This window comes from Aulonocara stuartgranti, assembly GCF_965226115.1.
Source record: "Aulonocara stuartgranti genome assembly, chromosome: 23".
NCBI lineage: Eukaryota > Metazoa > Chordata > Actinopteri > Cichliformes > Cichlidae > Aulonocara > Aulonocara stuartgranti.
Window position 1 is genome coordinate 18,769,271 of NC_138958.1, and position 17,272 is coordinate 18,786,542.

Below are 17,272 nucleotides of genomic sequence, written 5' to 3' on the forward strand. Positions count from 1 at the left end.
CACTCCATACTGTACAGTAACGCCACTGTTTTGCACATGTCTCACTCTGTATATTTTATTTTATATATTTTATTTATTGTTTACTCTATTTAATTTGTAAAATATGTGTACACACACACACACACACACACACACACACGTAGAAAAATATTTAGTATACACATCCAGAAATGCATATACTATTATATATTGTACATATATTTATTAGTTTCAGATGTAGCCATTCTTGTATTTTGCTTGTTTACATTATTGTATTTTGCACAACCCTGTTGCTTGTGAAGCTCGCACACAAGAATTTCACTCACATGTGCTGTACCAATGTACCTGCACATGTGATGTGACAATAAAAGTGATTTGATTTGATTTGATTTAAATCATCCGAGTGGTCACAAAAGCCAAGTTTATAGTTTCACAAGGCAGACTGGTCCTAGGTGTGAGGCTAGACTAAGAGTGATTATGAATATCACTATGATAAACTACAACAGCAAAAACCAAGTTATTCTGCCTAGAACAAAGTTACCAAGCACCTTACTCTAGTCCCGGGCCAGGGTTAGTAGCTTAGGATTGACTGCCTGGTTGAACGAGCCTTAACCCATGGGCTTCAGTGTATTATGGACTGAGCAGTCAGGGCATGATATTAGAGGCAGAGCTGATGTTGTTTTGCTCGGAACTGCTAAAGAACTGATGAATATTTCTGGAGAGAAGGTGGACTTCTCATTTGTCAGACAGTCTCATAGTTGAGATGAAAATAATCTCTTTAAATTACTTTTGGCTGTGAAATGTGTGCAGCTAAAAGCTGCAACGAAGGATGAGTGGACTCAAACTGTCAGAGAAAGAAACATTGACCTTTACTTAAGACTGCAATCTGTAAAGATTTAATACACTGTGAATAATTAACTATATAAATATATGGCTTTAAGTTGTAACAGTGGAAGTAAGTCTTTTTCCATATAAGTATTGTTCATGTCAGCCCTTTTTCTGCTTTAAATTATCAAGAAAAATGATCTGCTGATGGTGAGACGTACTCGGAAGACCTGCTAATGTTCATAAAGCTGGAGGTTTATACAGTCTTCTCAGAGAGTGACCACTGTGTGCATTTTTAAACACGTATTAGCTCTTCAAGTTGGAAGTCTTCCCACTTTGTAAAACCATCATGGAAAGACATAAACTGATAAATGGTTGGCCATTGGGTTTCTTGATGCCCAGTTAAAGTCATGCTTATCTGGATAAAAAACAGCATTTTGCATTTGCACTGTGCTTCTTCTTCTTCATGTGTGTTTCTGTGCTGCAGCAGAGCTCCTGCTGTTTCTATTATCCATTTCATACTCCCTCATTAACAAGCCTGACCCCGATACTTAAACCATAAACTGCCTTCCCGCGTCACTAACGTGGAGTGGAGCCTGAAAGCCTCCCGGCAGTTCGGGAACTCACCAGCGCTCTGCTTTCCTGGCAAAGCAGCTTTTTTTCCAGCAGCTCGTGGTGACTCACTGCTCATATACTGTACTGTGTGTCCTCTGCAGTTTTCCAGCTCTGTTTCTGCCTCATCGGCTCGTATAGCCGATTGCTGGCAGGGGGGAGGAAACTGAGCTCAAAAGCGTGAAGAATCCGAATGCGTGAAAAACAGGCAAAAGCCTTTAAAGACACAGCCAAACTCCTGAGTCTGCAGTTTGTGGGAAACCACAAGCAAGTCAGTTTGGTGATGAGTAAGTATGGTGGACGTCAGAGAAAGTAGTTAAAGAGAAGGAAGGAGTGAAGAAGAGGTGTCAGCAGGAAGCACAGAACCAAAACAAGGAGGAACAAAGTTAAAAACATTCTGAGATAAAAATCATTTCCAGAAAATCCCTGCTGTTTCCAACATAAAATAGCTCACAGAGTACAAACAACAATCATTGAGAAGGAGATGCTCCTCTTTTTAGGCCCCTAGACTCTAAACTGCTACTTTCATATGTTTGCATTTGCTTTGAACAACTTTGTGTTCAACAGACAAAAACTACAGTTACATTAAACAGGTCTCCTGGCACCTATAGCCCCAGGTACAGTGACTTGACCCATGTGTAAAGGGTTAGATAAACCGACACCAAGTAAGTAACAAAGATTGAAGTTCCTCTAATGCAAGGCTGGGGAACTCCAGGCCTCAAGGAACAGTGTCCTGCAGATTTAAGATATTACCCTGGGTCAACACACCTAAATCAAATGATTAGTTTATTACCAGGCCTCTGGAGAACTTAAAGACATGTTGGGGAGGTAATTTAGCCATTTAAATCAGGTGTTTTGGATCAAGGACCCATCTAAAACCTGCAGGACACCGGTCCTTGAGGCCTGGTGTTCCCCCACCCCCCTGTTCTAATGTCTACTTGAGGCTGGCTCCAGCAGTGATTCAGTGTTAGAATATCCACCTTTACAGCAGAAATACACATGTTTACCTGATACAAAAGCCTGTTACAAAAAAACCCCTAATTTCCCCCTTCATAACAACTATACAGGGGATAATTTTTATAACTCATCTGTTTAAATTGTATTAAGACTCAAGGTTTGTATTATTAGAGGCATGACCTCGTAGACTGGCAGACAGATGATGACATATGGAGCTGTAGCTGCTAGCTGTCTTCCAGGCTTCGTGTCAGCAAATCGATTCCCTAGGATAGACTGTGTTTGTGCTGTTGAGCTTTTTGGAGCATTTTAAATGTAATTGTGTGAGTACTAGTATGGCTGTTCTATGCTTAATTGTACTAATAGGCCATTCAAGAAGTCTCTTTTGGTGAGCGAAATTTTGGGATTTTATTTATATGTTAATTAGCACAAATGTACAAGTATTTGTGTCAGCTTGCTGAGAAAACTAGCTAGCATTTGCCAATAATTTGGGACTCCACTCTGACTTTGACATTTTCACTTCCTACTCCAAAAAAACACCGCACCACCAGACCTAATATTAAGCCTTAAAAAGAGTTTTCAAATCCATTTCACTCACTGAAATAAACTCAATTAAATAGCTGCACTGATTTCATGAAAGATTGACCACAGATTCTAAGGTTCTTCTTCAGATTTGTTGAGTCATTAATATTTGCATTAATATTCTTGGTTTATATGAATGAAAAAAGAATCACACTCCTTCTCCTACTCTTTTTCATTTGACATTTTTGGCTGTTATCTAATGCAAAGAATTTGCAGTCAAGCATATAAAATTCTTTAGAAAAATACCCGTGAGTATACTCTTAATGCTGTATACAAGTCACTGTTCAGGTAATGACTACAGCAGGTATGTTGATATCTCAGAAAGTCATGTATATCCAACCCAACATTTCATAGTGGTAAAGCATCTTAAAAAGTGCACATTACATGGCATGTCTGAACAGACCCCTTCATATATAGAGCAGATTGAAAATATAGTTGACTCACCCTGCGTTTGAAGTGTCTGGCCAGCTGCTGATACTCAAAGCTGCTTGGGTCTCTCAGCGCATCGTTGTAGGTTTCCTCTTTCAGTTTCATGCTCAACTCTACCACCTCATCCTTCAGGGGCCTCGGGGGCAGAAGTAACGTGTCTATCTCATTGCCAATCTAAATTTGAAGGTAGGCATACGGATATGGGGTTGGTACTGGAATGTCATGTATGAAGGGATTACCTCAAGTCATCTGATTAAACATATCTTCTTACCAAGTTCTCCTCCTCATCCTCCAACTTGAAGCCATTGTTTCCAAAAAAGTTGCCATTTACGTCATAAACCCTCTCTGTAAGATCGGGAAAGTTACCATTATTGTATTCGACCACATACTTGGTCGTAACCTCCAAATAGGAAGTAGGGGTAGACTCCTCAGTGGCACCCAGTGTAGTACTTTGTGTTCTCTCTTCAGTGAAATCCACAACTGTTTCTAGGGTGATGGAATCAACTGACTCAGGTGCCACTTCTAGTGGAGTCTCTGTTAAGATTTCATCCACTTCTTCAGTTGGGGAGTCACCCTCAGCTGATTCTTGATCAGGGTCTTCTAAAGCTACCGGGATACTGCCCTCATCTGAGGCACCATCTTCCTTACTGGGAAGCTCTTTAGGAGACTCTGGGGTGACCCCCTTAGGGGTTTCTACCTCTGAAATTGTGTCTGGTTGGGCATCAGTGACAGCTTTTGGAGATTTTTCAAGTGGAGCCTTTGAGATTTCTTCCTCACTTCCCACTTCAGATCCACCTGGAGGTTCCACTGTTATCTCAGGTGCAGATGTCTCTGTGTCTTCTGGAACAACAACAAGCACAGGAGTGATTTCTTCATCAGATTCTGAAGGGGTCTCTGTAACTTCTGGTGAAGTTTCATCTGTTTCTGGATCTTCAAATCCAGCTTCTTTCTCCGTTACCTCATCTAAGCTCTCAGAGGCAGCTTCTTCTCTGTCCTCAAATGTTTCCCCTTCAGCTGCTTCTTGAGTTTTATTGACAGATGTTAAAACAAAATCAGGTTTATCATCCTCCGTTATTATTTTGGGTTTTGATTGTTCTATAGATTGTCTTGTTGGTTCATTTTTTTCACCAGTTTCTTTTATAGATTCAATTTGGGCTGGTTCTGTTGTGGGTTGTGTTTTTTCTGTAGTATCTTTGATGAGTTCGCCTTCTCTTGGTTCTTCTGTGGGTACTGCTTTGAGTTCTGGTCCTTCTGCTTCTTGAACTGGGTCATTTTTGAGTTCAGGTTTCACTGTCATTTCTTCACTTAGTTCTGTTTTTCTTGTCGGTTCTCTCTTGGGTTGTGGTGACTTCTCATGAATCTCTTCTACGGATTTGGCCTCTGTCACTGGTTTTTCTATTAGTTCTGTCTTTTCTGTGGTTTCTTTAACAGGTTCCAGTTCTTGTGCCAATTCTTCCAGAGGTTTAGTCTCTTCTCTGATGACTTCTACAAGTTCTACTTCTTCTGCTGGTTCTATTGTGGGCTCAGTCTCCTTTGTTGTTTCTTCTATGGGTTTGACATCCTTTGTAGTCATTTCTGAAGGTTCTACTATATCTACAATTTCTTCCACAGGTTTGAGAGGTTCAGGTTCATGTAAAGTTTCCACTAAAAGTTTTGGTTGTTCTGTAGTTTCTTCCTTTCTTCCTTCCTCCTGTACAGTTTCTCTAAAGTCATCACTTGTATCATCTTCATCTTTAACTGGTTCTCCTGTAGCTTCCGATATTTTCCCTTCTATCTGTGTTACATGTTTTTCCTCTTCAAAAGGTATTTCTACAACTACCTCAGCTCTTTCTTCTTCTGTTGTGTCTGTTGCGACATCGTCTGAGGTTATTAATGTAGTCTCCATTATAACTGTCGCCTCTTCAGCTTTTTTGTGTAGTTCTTTTGCTGCTGCTTCTGGTGCTGTTACTGTTTGAACTGCAACTTCTTCAGCAACTGTATCTTTTGGCCCTTCTACACCAGTCTGTGTTATTTGTTTAGTCCTATCTACCAGAACAACCTCTTCTTGTTTGACTTCTGCTTTTACCTCCTCTTTTGACACCACTGGTATTTCTTCTTTGCTGTGTTCCTTGGATGTAGTTATCTGTATTGTTGGCGGTTCCTCTGTGACACTATATTTTTCACCTTTGTTATGTTCTAATATTAGAACAGGCTTAGAAGTAACCTCAGCCATTAGTGTTGGTTTGTCCTTTGGAGTGTATTCAACAACTGTTACTTCCATCTTATGTGTTGTCGTCAGAATTGAGGCCTGGGAGGGGACTTCTGTTTCTACATTTGAGGCAGATCCTTGTTTTGGAGTCACATTATTGAATATTTCAGCTTCTTCTTCTGCATCTGTTATCAGTAATACAGTTTCTGTTGCTTCTGTGATGACTTTGGTTACTTCTTGGCTCACCTCTACAACTGCCTTTGAAGGATGTTCTACTGGAGGTGCATGTATTTTGCCTTCAGCTTCTTCAGGAATTGGAAGTGGTATTGCTTCATCAATTGGCTCTTGTAAATCCTCTGAGGGTTTCTCTACAAAATCCTCAGTGAACGTTTTGTCATGGATATCCAGAGATTTTTCTGGAATTCGTTTAATTTCTGTCTCAACAGCATCTTCCGTGGTTGCCTTAGGGATGTGCTGTATCATGACTTCTGAAGGAGCCTCAGAGGTCACCTTCGGATGTACCTTCTGCCCTAATTCCTCCAATGTGATAGTTTCTGATGCTGTGGTGGGCTTCTGAAGAACCACAACAGTTTCTTCTGTGGGTGCTTCATGGGCCACAACCTCTAATGGAGGTTTCTCACCTTTTGGGGTAACTTCCTGAATGACCTCAGAGTCAACTATGATCACATTTTCAGGGATGATCCCAATGATCTTGTCATCTTCAACTACAGCCTCCTCCTTATCTGATATTTCAGGGATAGTTTTGTCTTCCCCAATTTCCTGATCGATCCAATTTAAAGGCTTATGTGTAACAGCGTAATCAGCCTCTGTTGCCACCTCCACAGAATCCTCAAGCAGGCCCCCAACACTTAAAACCTCAGTGTTAATGTGTGCCGTAGACTCTTGATGTGGACCTTTAGTCACAGAGACCGGAGGAACCCAAGAAGTGACCTCAAGATCTACAGTAAGATCGTCTTGCTTGATTGTGATTGTCTCTGATCCAATGATGATGTCACTCTCTCCTATAGTTGCAAAAAAGAAGAGAAAACTTAAAGGAGGAGGACAAAGAAAAGGTAGCATTTTAAGCATTACAACCAAATTCTACTGCAGAATTTTTAAATTTTGCTCACCTTATTGTTGATACACTAATCTCGAATACAACAAATAACAACACCAAAACATTTCTGTATATATATTTAACTTATCAGATATCCTAAATGGGTTCTTTGTAACAATGAGGGTAAGTATAAAATGCTTAAAAGAACTGAAGAGAAGAGCACCAGTTTTTAAGAAATACTCAGTTTATCCTCGCTATTGCAGTTTTCAGCTTCATAATACAAGGTGTGTCCTTTGCCTCCTTGTTCCTGCTTGTAATTGACATTGACTGCAGAGCTGAAGAATGTTACTTAACAATGCTAACCTGTGACCTAAAGTTCCACTGGAAGTCTGCCATGTTTTCCCTCTGGATAAAATAACTTCCAGGTCTGCCAACAAGTAACTAATCCTTAAAATGATCTGCTAAAAAAAAGGCTGCAATTCATGACTTCTGACAGCAGGGGTTCTGTTGAGAATCTCATTGAGATCTGGGGACTATCATGAACGTCACTGACTTCATGAACCAAGAGTGTCATGAAAACATTCTGCAGTTTTCTTTCTATTGGATGTCAATGTGAAGACCTCATAGCCGATGCACTTTGACAGAAATCATACTGATGATGACATGAAACAAAAACAAGGTCAAAATGAACCATCTGTAGCTGTGATTTCACTAACCCTGATAGTTGTCCTGCAGTAACTCTGTCATGTCCACATTTCTGCTCCCAGTCCTCTACTCAGTCTCCATCCATTGACCAGACAGTTGCCCGTAAATAGGCTTACAGATCTATTCTGAGAGTGGAGCGTGTCACGGGAATCAGCCTCCTGCACCCACTCCTACTTCACATAAGTCAGATTTGGTTGTAAGGTGAGTGACTGCGGCTGCTGACACTTTGTGCCACCAATTGGGGTTTCAACAAAGACTTTCAGTGGCTCGTAAAAGAGTCACCAGTAAGGCACTAATCTGTATGCACATCCAGTCCATAGATTCCTTCAGCTAGTTGTAAAGCCCATTCATGAATATTTGTTAGGGCTATGCCAAAGATGGCAAAACATCCCTAAATTAGAAGTTTTTGGCATGCACAGGGGCTTCTCAAATCAGTATTTTTTTTTTTTCAATTTATCAGTTTTAAACCAAAGTCCTGGTGTCCTGGTGGGTTTATCAACTTCCTTGACCCACAATTTATTAGGGTACAATAGATAATGATAACACCCTTCTCTGTACAAGTTGGCTGAGATATATCTTTGGAGATGCATAAATCAAGTAATCAGCAATGGTCCACCTTGTGTACACGTGTAGCCACATGTTGAGGCTACAGTGAGCCGTGATTGGCTTTTGTCCAAAACGTGTTTCTGGACAAAGCTGAGCTTTCTGACCAAACAGAGTAAAAGGCTCTGTCTGCCAAGTTACTAAGTTACTACCAAAAATATCTTCATGTACTTTGTGTTCTTAAAAAAAAAATTGGTCAAAGTTAAGGACGTTTTGAATAACTGGCTTATACTGACCAGAGCACAGAGCTCAAAAGACAAATATTGCCAGATGAACTGATTACCATGATGGGAATTATTTCTGATACACTGGAAAATAACTAAAGCATCTAGTAGTATCTTAAGAATAACTGCTTATTGTATTAAAAGCTCATTAGAACATTGAAAGGGTAATGGAGACTCCCTGATATCAAAAATATTTACCTGGTGAGATCTCGGTCACTGCATCTCCAGTCTGAGTGGTCGGTGTCTCCGAGCTACAAGACAAACAGAGACAAAAAGCAAAGCATTTAGCAAAAACGTGATTTATCTCCTCTAGCACTCAGCTGAGAGAAACATCATTTAACCAGTAGGACAGTGCCAGCTTCTTTAATACTAATGCTTTAATACTTCTGTTTTTGTCCTCTTCTGTGATGGTGTGCTGTGAAGTCTAACTTTGTCTAGTAAACAAAGATTTGATGTGCTACAAAAGACATATAAAGCATGATAATGTGACTTCTAAAGGGGAACATCATCTGTTTTAAGGTTTCTATGTCCTTCTTGTTTCCCAGTTTAGTGAGAAGAACAATTTTAAAGTCTCGTATTTATGTCCAACATTTACCAAACCCTACAGGTCCACAAACCCTGGAGCCTCATTCATTGTCAATGTACACAAAACATCTGTGAATCCTTAAAATAGTTGGCATTCCCCTTTAAACTTATTAAACTGCAACAATTCCCATGCAGCTGGACTGAGGAATTTTTATTAACAAAAACCACACAACTGTAAAATAAATAAATAAACATGCAGCAAGCCAAAGAAAGCAGAGATGATAAACAAGCCACGCACGCGAGCACTTCCCTTTCTCTTCTCCAACCTCTAAAACTGGCCAGCGTCCTGCCAGAGTAGAAAGCAACAAAGCTCAGTTTTCTGTCTCTGGGATGGAGTCATTAAAGCTCTTCAAAATCTCTAGATTAGACTAAAGTTGACATTTTTTTTTATTTATTTTCTACTCTGATACATTTTGATCTTAGTGCTAATGCCAACGAACACTGTCAGATATATTCTGTAAACATAGACATAGTGTTAAATAATGAGTTAACCACTGTTCTTTCAACTGTCTGAACTATGTCATGCATTTATTTACCACACACAGCTCAGAAAGTCTGATGTTTGCCCCTCAGCTGGCTTCCAGAAAAGGGGGTAGGGTGGGACGGGGGTGTTAAAGAAACAGTTTAGAGTACAATGTCAGTCACATGTGTTTAATCTCTGTAATATTCTCGATATTTATATTTGTATATATATATTAGGACCTGATTTCACTTTGTAATATATACATTATTTAATTTAGTTCAGTCATTTACCCTCCTTATTGATTTGGAGCAATTTCCTTAGAAATTTATAGAGTATTCTGATTCTGAAGGGCTGCATAGAGATTCAGCAATTATAAATAATAAGTAATAAGTTCTGAAATCCCAGAGTCAGAATATAGAGCACTAAATTAGCAAAATAGGTCTCCTAATTCCACTGTCTGACTCCAGCCCAGCTCTGTGGTTGGTGTTCAGTGTCTGCAGGCCTACCTGCATGGAGTAGGGCTGATGGGCACACTGCAGCAGGTGATCAAACACAACATAGATGTAAATACACAACCACCACTTTTAGTTTTTGAACTAATCACTGCTGGTACAAAAAGTCTAACAAACCATTTACCTCAGTGTCAGGTCCTCAGAAATCTTATTGATTTAATACTGATTAAACTTAATTTAATACTGTTAGGCTATACATAGTGCATAAACTCATAATTTGCTTTGAACTAGCGTTGTACAATGTGTTGTATTGAAGTGAGATATTTTATTTTAAAGACCACAGACTTATTAAGTTAAAAATAATGTTCTAGGAAAGCAATAAACTAAGAATTACATGTATCCATCCATTCTCTTCCACTTATCCAATTCAGGGTGGCGCGGAGCTATCCCAGCTACCATAGGGTGAGGGGCAGGGTACACCCTGGACAGGTCGCCAGTCTGTCACTGGGCCAACACATAGAGACAGACAACCATTCTCACTCACATTCACACCTATGGGTAATTTAGATTCAACAATTAACCTAACCCCACTAACTGCATGTCTTTGGGCTGTGGGAGGAAGCCGGACTAATATGGACGCAAATATGGGGAGAACATGCAAAGTCCACACAGAAAGACCCTAATGGTTGAATTATACTTAGGACTTTTTTGCTGTGAGGCAACCGTGCTAACCACTGTGTGACTGTGCTGCTGAATTACATGTAGACTGTTTATAATTAGCAGTATTATCAAAGTTGTTGATTAAGATTTTGTTGCTTGAAAGCTTTCAAAGTTCAAATCGTTAAATAGTCCTGTCTGACCTGACAACATTATTTACTGTTTTTTACTTTTTAAGATATCCATGGACATGACACGTCACTTAGTGATTTGTTAAATTTATATTTGTACAGTTTACACAATAACACATTTGACTGTCTAATTGCTGGTAACTTACATGTTCATTGCAGCAACCAGAGCAACTCTCTGAAATACAGAAAAACACATAATCAGCAAAGAATATCACCAAAATTTACAACTTCCCAAAGAAGCACGAATATGGTTTGCTTTAGCCTGTTAATTTTAATTTAACGTGGATGGGGAAGAATGGAAAACCACAGCAATCTTCTTTTTGTAAATGTATAATGATGACAACAGTGGAGAATAAAACGTTTTGCACCAATACCACTATCTGAAAGCAGGGCTGCAACTTATAAATATTTTTATTATTGTTTAAGATATCAATTAATGGATCAATTATTAGCTTTAGTGGTGTTCTTACACTCCTGATGAGACTCCGATGCTCCTCTGATTGGCTGAAGAATCTGCCTATGTCCATGACACTGATGGAGCCATCCATGCAGCGGCTCACCCAGCCCTGGTACTCATCCCGCTCGGGCAGCCGATCCCAGAAGATCTTAAAGGCCTCCCAAACTGTCTCCTGACACACTAAAACACACAGAGACACCAATTACTGAAGATAATAAGATCCTGAAAGGTAAAATTTACTGTTGGGTCCACATTAAAAAACAAAAGTTGTCTGTAAGGCTGTCACTTGTCAGGTTTGTGGTCCTCACAAAGCTACATGACTATTTTAGACATAATCTTGCCCAAACAAGCAGCTTTTTGTCTGCCTCCATTTTTTTACTTCAACAACTAATAGCACCCCTGCAAGCTCTGACTGATAGGACTTTTAACCTATATCTGACGTAATGTAAATGTGAAAACTCAACAGGTAAATCATATCAACCCTCAAGTCTGAAGAGAAGAGGAATTATTATGTATTTACTGTGTTGATACTTGCAGAAGGGCTAGCTGCCTTTTATTTTTACTTATATGGACAGTGGATACATCTTTTCTTGAGTGAGTTAAAAATCCCTTTATAATAAGAATAAGTGAATGTTTTCCATAAGCTGCTGTGATATTTTCCCAGATTTCTTTACTTTTTTGGGGGATGAAAGGGAAATTATCACAGAGGAATCTGCAAAAAGACCCAAGGTGGTCAAAAACAATGGAAATCAAAAGAGAGACTAAAATTAGACTATAAATGTATATAAATATCTGTAATTCCATATGATTAGAGGCTTCTTTAGATAGTGCTCTGTTATTCAACCAAGTGGTGCTCCACTCAAGTGTTTTTGAGAGGGTACAACATTTCCATATTATAAATCCGGTCCACATCTAAAGCAAGTACATTTTAAAAACACCTTTGTCTTCAGGCCAAGATCCATCCACCAACAAAAAAGCCACGGTGCTGCTTCTATTTGTTGCTTTTTGTCACTTTGAACACATTTCTTAATGCTAATCTCCTGGGGCTACAGTGGACATATAGTAGTTGTAGTAAGTTACATAGTAATGTGAATGTGCTCAAAGAAATCAATGAATCTGAAGAGAAAGTGCAATGGAAAAGAAACGAGGCCTAAAAAGAGCTGGAGGGAAAGAAACATGATGGATGGTTGATGAGATGTAATTTCAACCACATCTGCACTTTGAGGGAAAAAACATAATAATTCATCTGAGCAGAGCTGAGGTGATTGATGAAACCCTGTAATAACGTCTGTTTCTTCAGCAATATCACATTGCTGTTGCTTTATACAAAGTTTGAACCAAGAATACCCCCCCAAAGGAAAAAAAAACTGAATGTGTTTAAGGGGTTGTTAGTTATTGGTGTGGGATTAGTTTTTAGTTAGCATCATGCCAGCAGAAACCACGTCCAAGCATTGATGAAATCATAAGCATAACTCATTTTAATGTTATAATCATGCACATGACACAGGGACAGTATGTGATCAGAGAAATTTAAATCAAGGAACAAATTCCAGCAATGAAGGTCAGAAAATAGCATCAGTATAAACGAGGAAATACTTTTTTTTGTTTCTGGCATCAGAGAAAAGAAACACAGATGTTTCATTTGCTATTTAATTAAAAAGATTTTTTGTTCTGTACAAAATGTCATTTATGAGTCTGTTTACATGAATTCAATCAAATCAACAGTAAGATTATGAGGCATGTGAAAGAAATCCTTTCATGCCAAAAGCATTCAGTGCTTGTTTCTGAAACCTTCCCCGTTGTGTTTACTTTGGGCTTTTTTTCCCCCATTATTACTGATCATTGTATTATTTTAATATGTTCAGGTTATGAGACGGATGAATTACGAAGCTGTTGTATTTGTGGTTCTTTGTGTATTTGAGTGCATTGTGTTAAATCCTGTTGCATGACTCCTGCCAACATTTGCTGTAACAGCAATAAAGTTAATTTAGCTCATGTGTTGGTCCAGTTTGCTTTGGCTCATTTTGCTGCTATTTAAAAAAAAATCTGAACTTTTTAATGATTGTTCTGTTTCTTTTGACCCAAATAGAGACTGGGACACACAGAGACATGTTTTCACTGTAATAAAGGTTTGAAGCTGATTGTTCACCTTGGAACCATGTGAGCTTTACTCAGTGGTTTCTTTAAGTGCTTATGTCTGTGTTGTTGTGTTAAGGTGTAAGCCATAGCTAGACTTAAATACAGAGAGATGTTTTTTGATTGATATAGAGGGATAAACTTGATTAAAGTAGAGATTTGACTCATGCTTTAAATCTGCTCAAAATCCCAGCAACTCAACACAATTGACAGAACTGAAACCAAAAGGCTGAACGAGCTGATCGGCTTGTTAAGAAACAGTGCATCTGGCGTTGCATGACCTCTGACCTCTGCCACAGAGGTGACAGCAGACTTGCTGCTCAAGCTTATGCTTTGATCAGAGCCTAAGTGAAAACGCTCTAGCTTTGAAGAGAAGATGAAGGGGAAAACCTTGTCGCCTGCAGGCACAAATATCAAAATTAAGGCAGGTGAATCGAAAGAAGTGCAGATGGGCGGAGAGATGTACCTCTGAGATGGAAGTAGCTGAGGTGGTTCGCAATAGCTTGGTCGAACGTCTCCTGAGAGCAAAGCTTGACTCCGCTGGGAAACAAGACGTCCCTCTTCCTTCGAGATAGAGCGCCGTGTCGTCTGTATAACAACTCATCAGAGGCTGCCATTGGCTCTCCTGTAGATTCTCCACTCTCCTCCAAACCCACCTCCAGCTCAAAGGTGGCATCTGTGGTTTAAATTAATATTAGTGCTGCTTTATACTTAATATTAAGGACAGCTAAAGTACATGGTACTGCTTTACAGGTACCTGACTGTTACCTTAAAGTTACTTCATATTTAAAAACAAATTATAGGTTCTGTCTGTTTTTGTCAGGTTTTTTATTTTTTTTATTTTATTTCTGTTAGGACCGGAACTAACAGTGCTTTAAATTATAATCACCTAATCAAAATATTTGCCAAATAGCCTTTGGTTGATTGACTAGTTGATAAATTAGTTGATTTTAAGGGAGCAGTTTTAAACTTTATTGAAGGTTATTGTTGCAGTTTGAGTTTGACCTCATTGTAACATAGTAAGTTACCACACTGAGTACCAGAGGTATAATTCTATTGTATATTCCTCCTTAAACTCTATCCCATCCTTCCCATTTTTAATGTGTCACTGGTCTTCCTTTGACGGCCCATTTGAGGGCCACACCTCCCCAGATTAGGAGCCGCTGATTAAAATGGCTCCAGCAGGAAAACACTACTGAAGATTCGATGTGTCAGGATCAATAATCTGACCAAAGTAAATAGAATTAGTGCTACTCCAAACTTTCACTTGACTGATGGTGCTGTTTTTCCCCTGTTATGCAATTCTTCAGCTCATACTAGAAAATTTTTATTAAAAGAATCAAAGTATGTGATACATCGGTCATGACTTTTACTGTGATATTTTGCTGATGACACTGTGCTTTTACTTTGTAAAGCAGCACTATCATTCAGAGCATTTTATCAATAAAAGGAAAGAAATAACTGTTAATAACATCAACATACAGACCTGTTTCCATGTACAAGCAGCATGAAAGCAGCATGGCCCCAAGCACCCACAGCACCAGCTTCCCACACTTTCCAACCATTTCTCAAAAAGAAAACCACCTCCCCGAAAGATCCACCCTGGACTCGCTGCTCCTTATTTCCACGTTCTCAGCTCATCAGCAACTTCCCGCTCATCCATCCACCAGTTCTCATGGCAGAAGAAACAGAAAAAGAGAAGACAAAAGAGATCCTAAAGTGTGTGCTGTCTGCAGGCCGCTTCCTCTCAGGTGAGCAGATGGGACTTTGCTGCTACTGCCGGAGATTTTTTTCCTCTTCGCTCTAATCCTATTTGTTAAGCTGCTGGAGTGGATGACTGTCAGAGCCACGTTGCGACGGGCCAGTCAGAAGGAAATCAAACAAACAGGCTGTGTCGGGCAAGGAGACAGTGCACAGGGTTAAAACTTAGTGGTAAAATATAGAGTTAAGCCCAAGAAAATGTGAGACGACAGGTTAAATCCAGACCTAGGTAACAACATTAACCACCACAACCATGCTGAGAGAAACAGAAAATAATCCTAACTAACAAATGACTGAAAAAAAAATTATGAAGCCCTGTCAGATAATCCCGTTTATTTTGTTTTTGTGCTCAAATGCAGCTCTTTAAAGTCCAAGATACATTATCATTAAAATAAATCTTCTACAAAAAAGGTAATTTCCTTAAAATAAAATGAAGTTCCACCAAAACAACTGACATTTGTGAAGGAAAAGTTCTTCTGTGGTGCAGCCAGAACGATGATGACCATAAATGATCCTTTCCTTTATTTTTCTAGGAGCAAATTCCATTTCCACTAAGACAAAGCCGCTGGCTGATTCCAGCTACAATCCAACTCAAATGCACCACAAGTCAGTCAAAATCAATGTACAATCCAGCAATAATCCAGCTAGATTGCATCAGAAATCAATAACCAGAATAGGTCCATAATCCAGTCTGAGACCAGTTTGAATTCAGATGGAATCCTACCAAAGTCTAGTCTGGTTCCATTTTTAGCTCAGTTAATTGTTATGTTTAAAATATCTTGCATTTATTTTCTGGAGCTCCATACATTTCCTCTCCACTAAGAAAAAAAATTGCTGTCTGAATACATCTACACTCCAGCCTGGTGAAATACTAACACGACTGATTTTAATAATGACCCTAAATTAGTCTTCTATTTATAGTTATGGGATCAAGTCCATTAAGGCAATTTTGTATCTAGAATACATCATACAAGAATCCAGCGACTGAGCTGAGATTGAGTGGTTGCGTTGAGTGGCGTTTTATAGTCACATTTCTGATCCAATAGGACAAAGTTAGTGTCTGATTCCAGCCACAATCCTGCCAGATTACAATGAAAACTCAAAGAATGTAGCCATAATCCAGTCAATCCATCTGAATTGACTGGTTGTATAAGTGACCATGCATCCTGTACATATTTTCCTGGGGTTATGTCCACTGATTCATATTTTCCAGCAGAATCCAGTCAGAAATCAGCAACATTCCAGGTAGATTACAGCCAAAATCCAACCAGTACATGGTTTCAGTACAATCCATCTTAAATCCAGATGAAGTCAGTGGTGGCAGTGACAACCATAAATATGTCATGTTTATTTTTCCTTGAGTAACATTACAGTCTTCACAGTCATTTAAAAAAAAAGGGGTAAAAAAAACAAAACACTTAAGTGACACTAAATATAAAATAAATTCTCAAAAGCTCCTGAGAGCATGAATAACCCAGTCAACCCATCTTTACTCAGATTACTTTGTTAGGTTTTGCATTTTTCAGATTATTAATAAGGTTTAAATGATTTATTAATTATATTTTTTATGATTTCAGCGGAATGTGCTAACACGCTAACAGATGTTAAAGATTAAGCTCACAATCGTTTTCAAAACCATTTTAATCAAAATCTTTCTGTATTTTAACATTTTTTGCATTCAATAACAAAAAACATACAAACAAACAAACTACAATACATGACAAAAATCAAACCATTTAATTTTGCATAACATGTCACATGTCCATATTAACATAATTTACATGAAATATACAAAAATTATATGTATTAATATCTTTACATGATCTACTTTATCATATCGATATTTTCTACAGACATAGTGAAGAAACCTAAAGAAACATGCAGGTTGAATGACAACAAACGGAGAAGGATTTATTCGAGCTATGACTTCCAGTTTTCCGTCTTCAGGGCTCACTTAGATTATTTTGGGAGGTCTCATAGGGGCCATAAATCTGTCTAATCTCAACCTCCCATCGCTAAGATTAGCCGGTTCTATGGCCTAAAAAAAAAAAAAAAAAAGTCAGTCAGTCAATCAGTTCAGAGTCAAACCAGGACCAGAACCAGAGAAGAGACAGAACAGCCCCAATACATCCAGGACCAACGCCCGAACAAAAGAGGGTTGGACCAAGTCTAGATGTAAGAGATACCAGAGTTCATCCAAGCCTGGGACCAAAAAGGGACCAAACTGGGCTGAACTGATGTCAGACCAAGGCCAGACAACAAACACATTTAGGCCAGGAGAGTACAGGCCGACATTTCTAAGGTGTCTTTAATGTTTTTAAATTTTAACAAGTTTATTTTGGTTAGAAAACTTTATTCTCTGACAGCCGTTATGTTGACATGCGGCGGCTCTATGGTGCATCCCACCTCAGT

At 38.9% G+C, this 17,272-nt stretch overlaps 1 protein-coding gene across 2 annotated transcripts in view; it reads right to left on the bottom strand.

Annotated features, from left to right (window-relative positions):
* LOC309701044 (uncharacterized protein) overlaps positions 1-14,926 on the bottom strand; it is a 33,173-nt gene extending 18,247 nt beyond the window's left edge. Inside the window, exons 1-8 of one of the 2 annotated variants that reach the window (XM_082525011.1) lie at positions 14,586-14,926; positions 13,566-13,775; positions 10,977-11,143; positions 10,653-10,681; positions 9,713-9,739; positions 8,357-8,409; positions 3,653-6,591; positions 3,397-3,555 (exon numbers count right to left, since the gene is read on the bottom strand). In XM_082525011.1, the coding sequence (XP_082381137.1) occupies positions 3,397-3,555; positions 3,653-6,591; positions 8,357-8,409; positions 9,713-9,739; positions 10,653-10,681; positions 10,977-11,143; positions 13,566-13,775; positions 14,586-14,664 (3,663 nt within the window). In that variant the 5' untranslated portion in view covers positions 14,665-14,926. The remainder of the gene's footprint in view (positions 1-3,396; positions 3,556-3,652; positions 6,592-8,356; positions 8,410-9,712; positions 9,740-10,652; positions 10,682-10,976; positions 11,144-13,565; positions 13,776-14,585) is intronic. The other variant, XM_082525012.1, reaches the window with a different exon arrangement.
* Between the last annotated feature and the right edge of the window lie 2,346 nt (positions 14,927-17,272).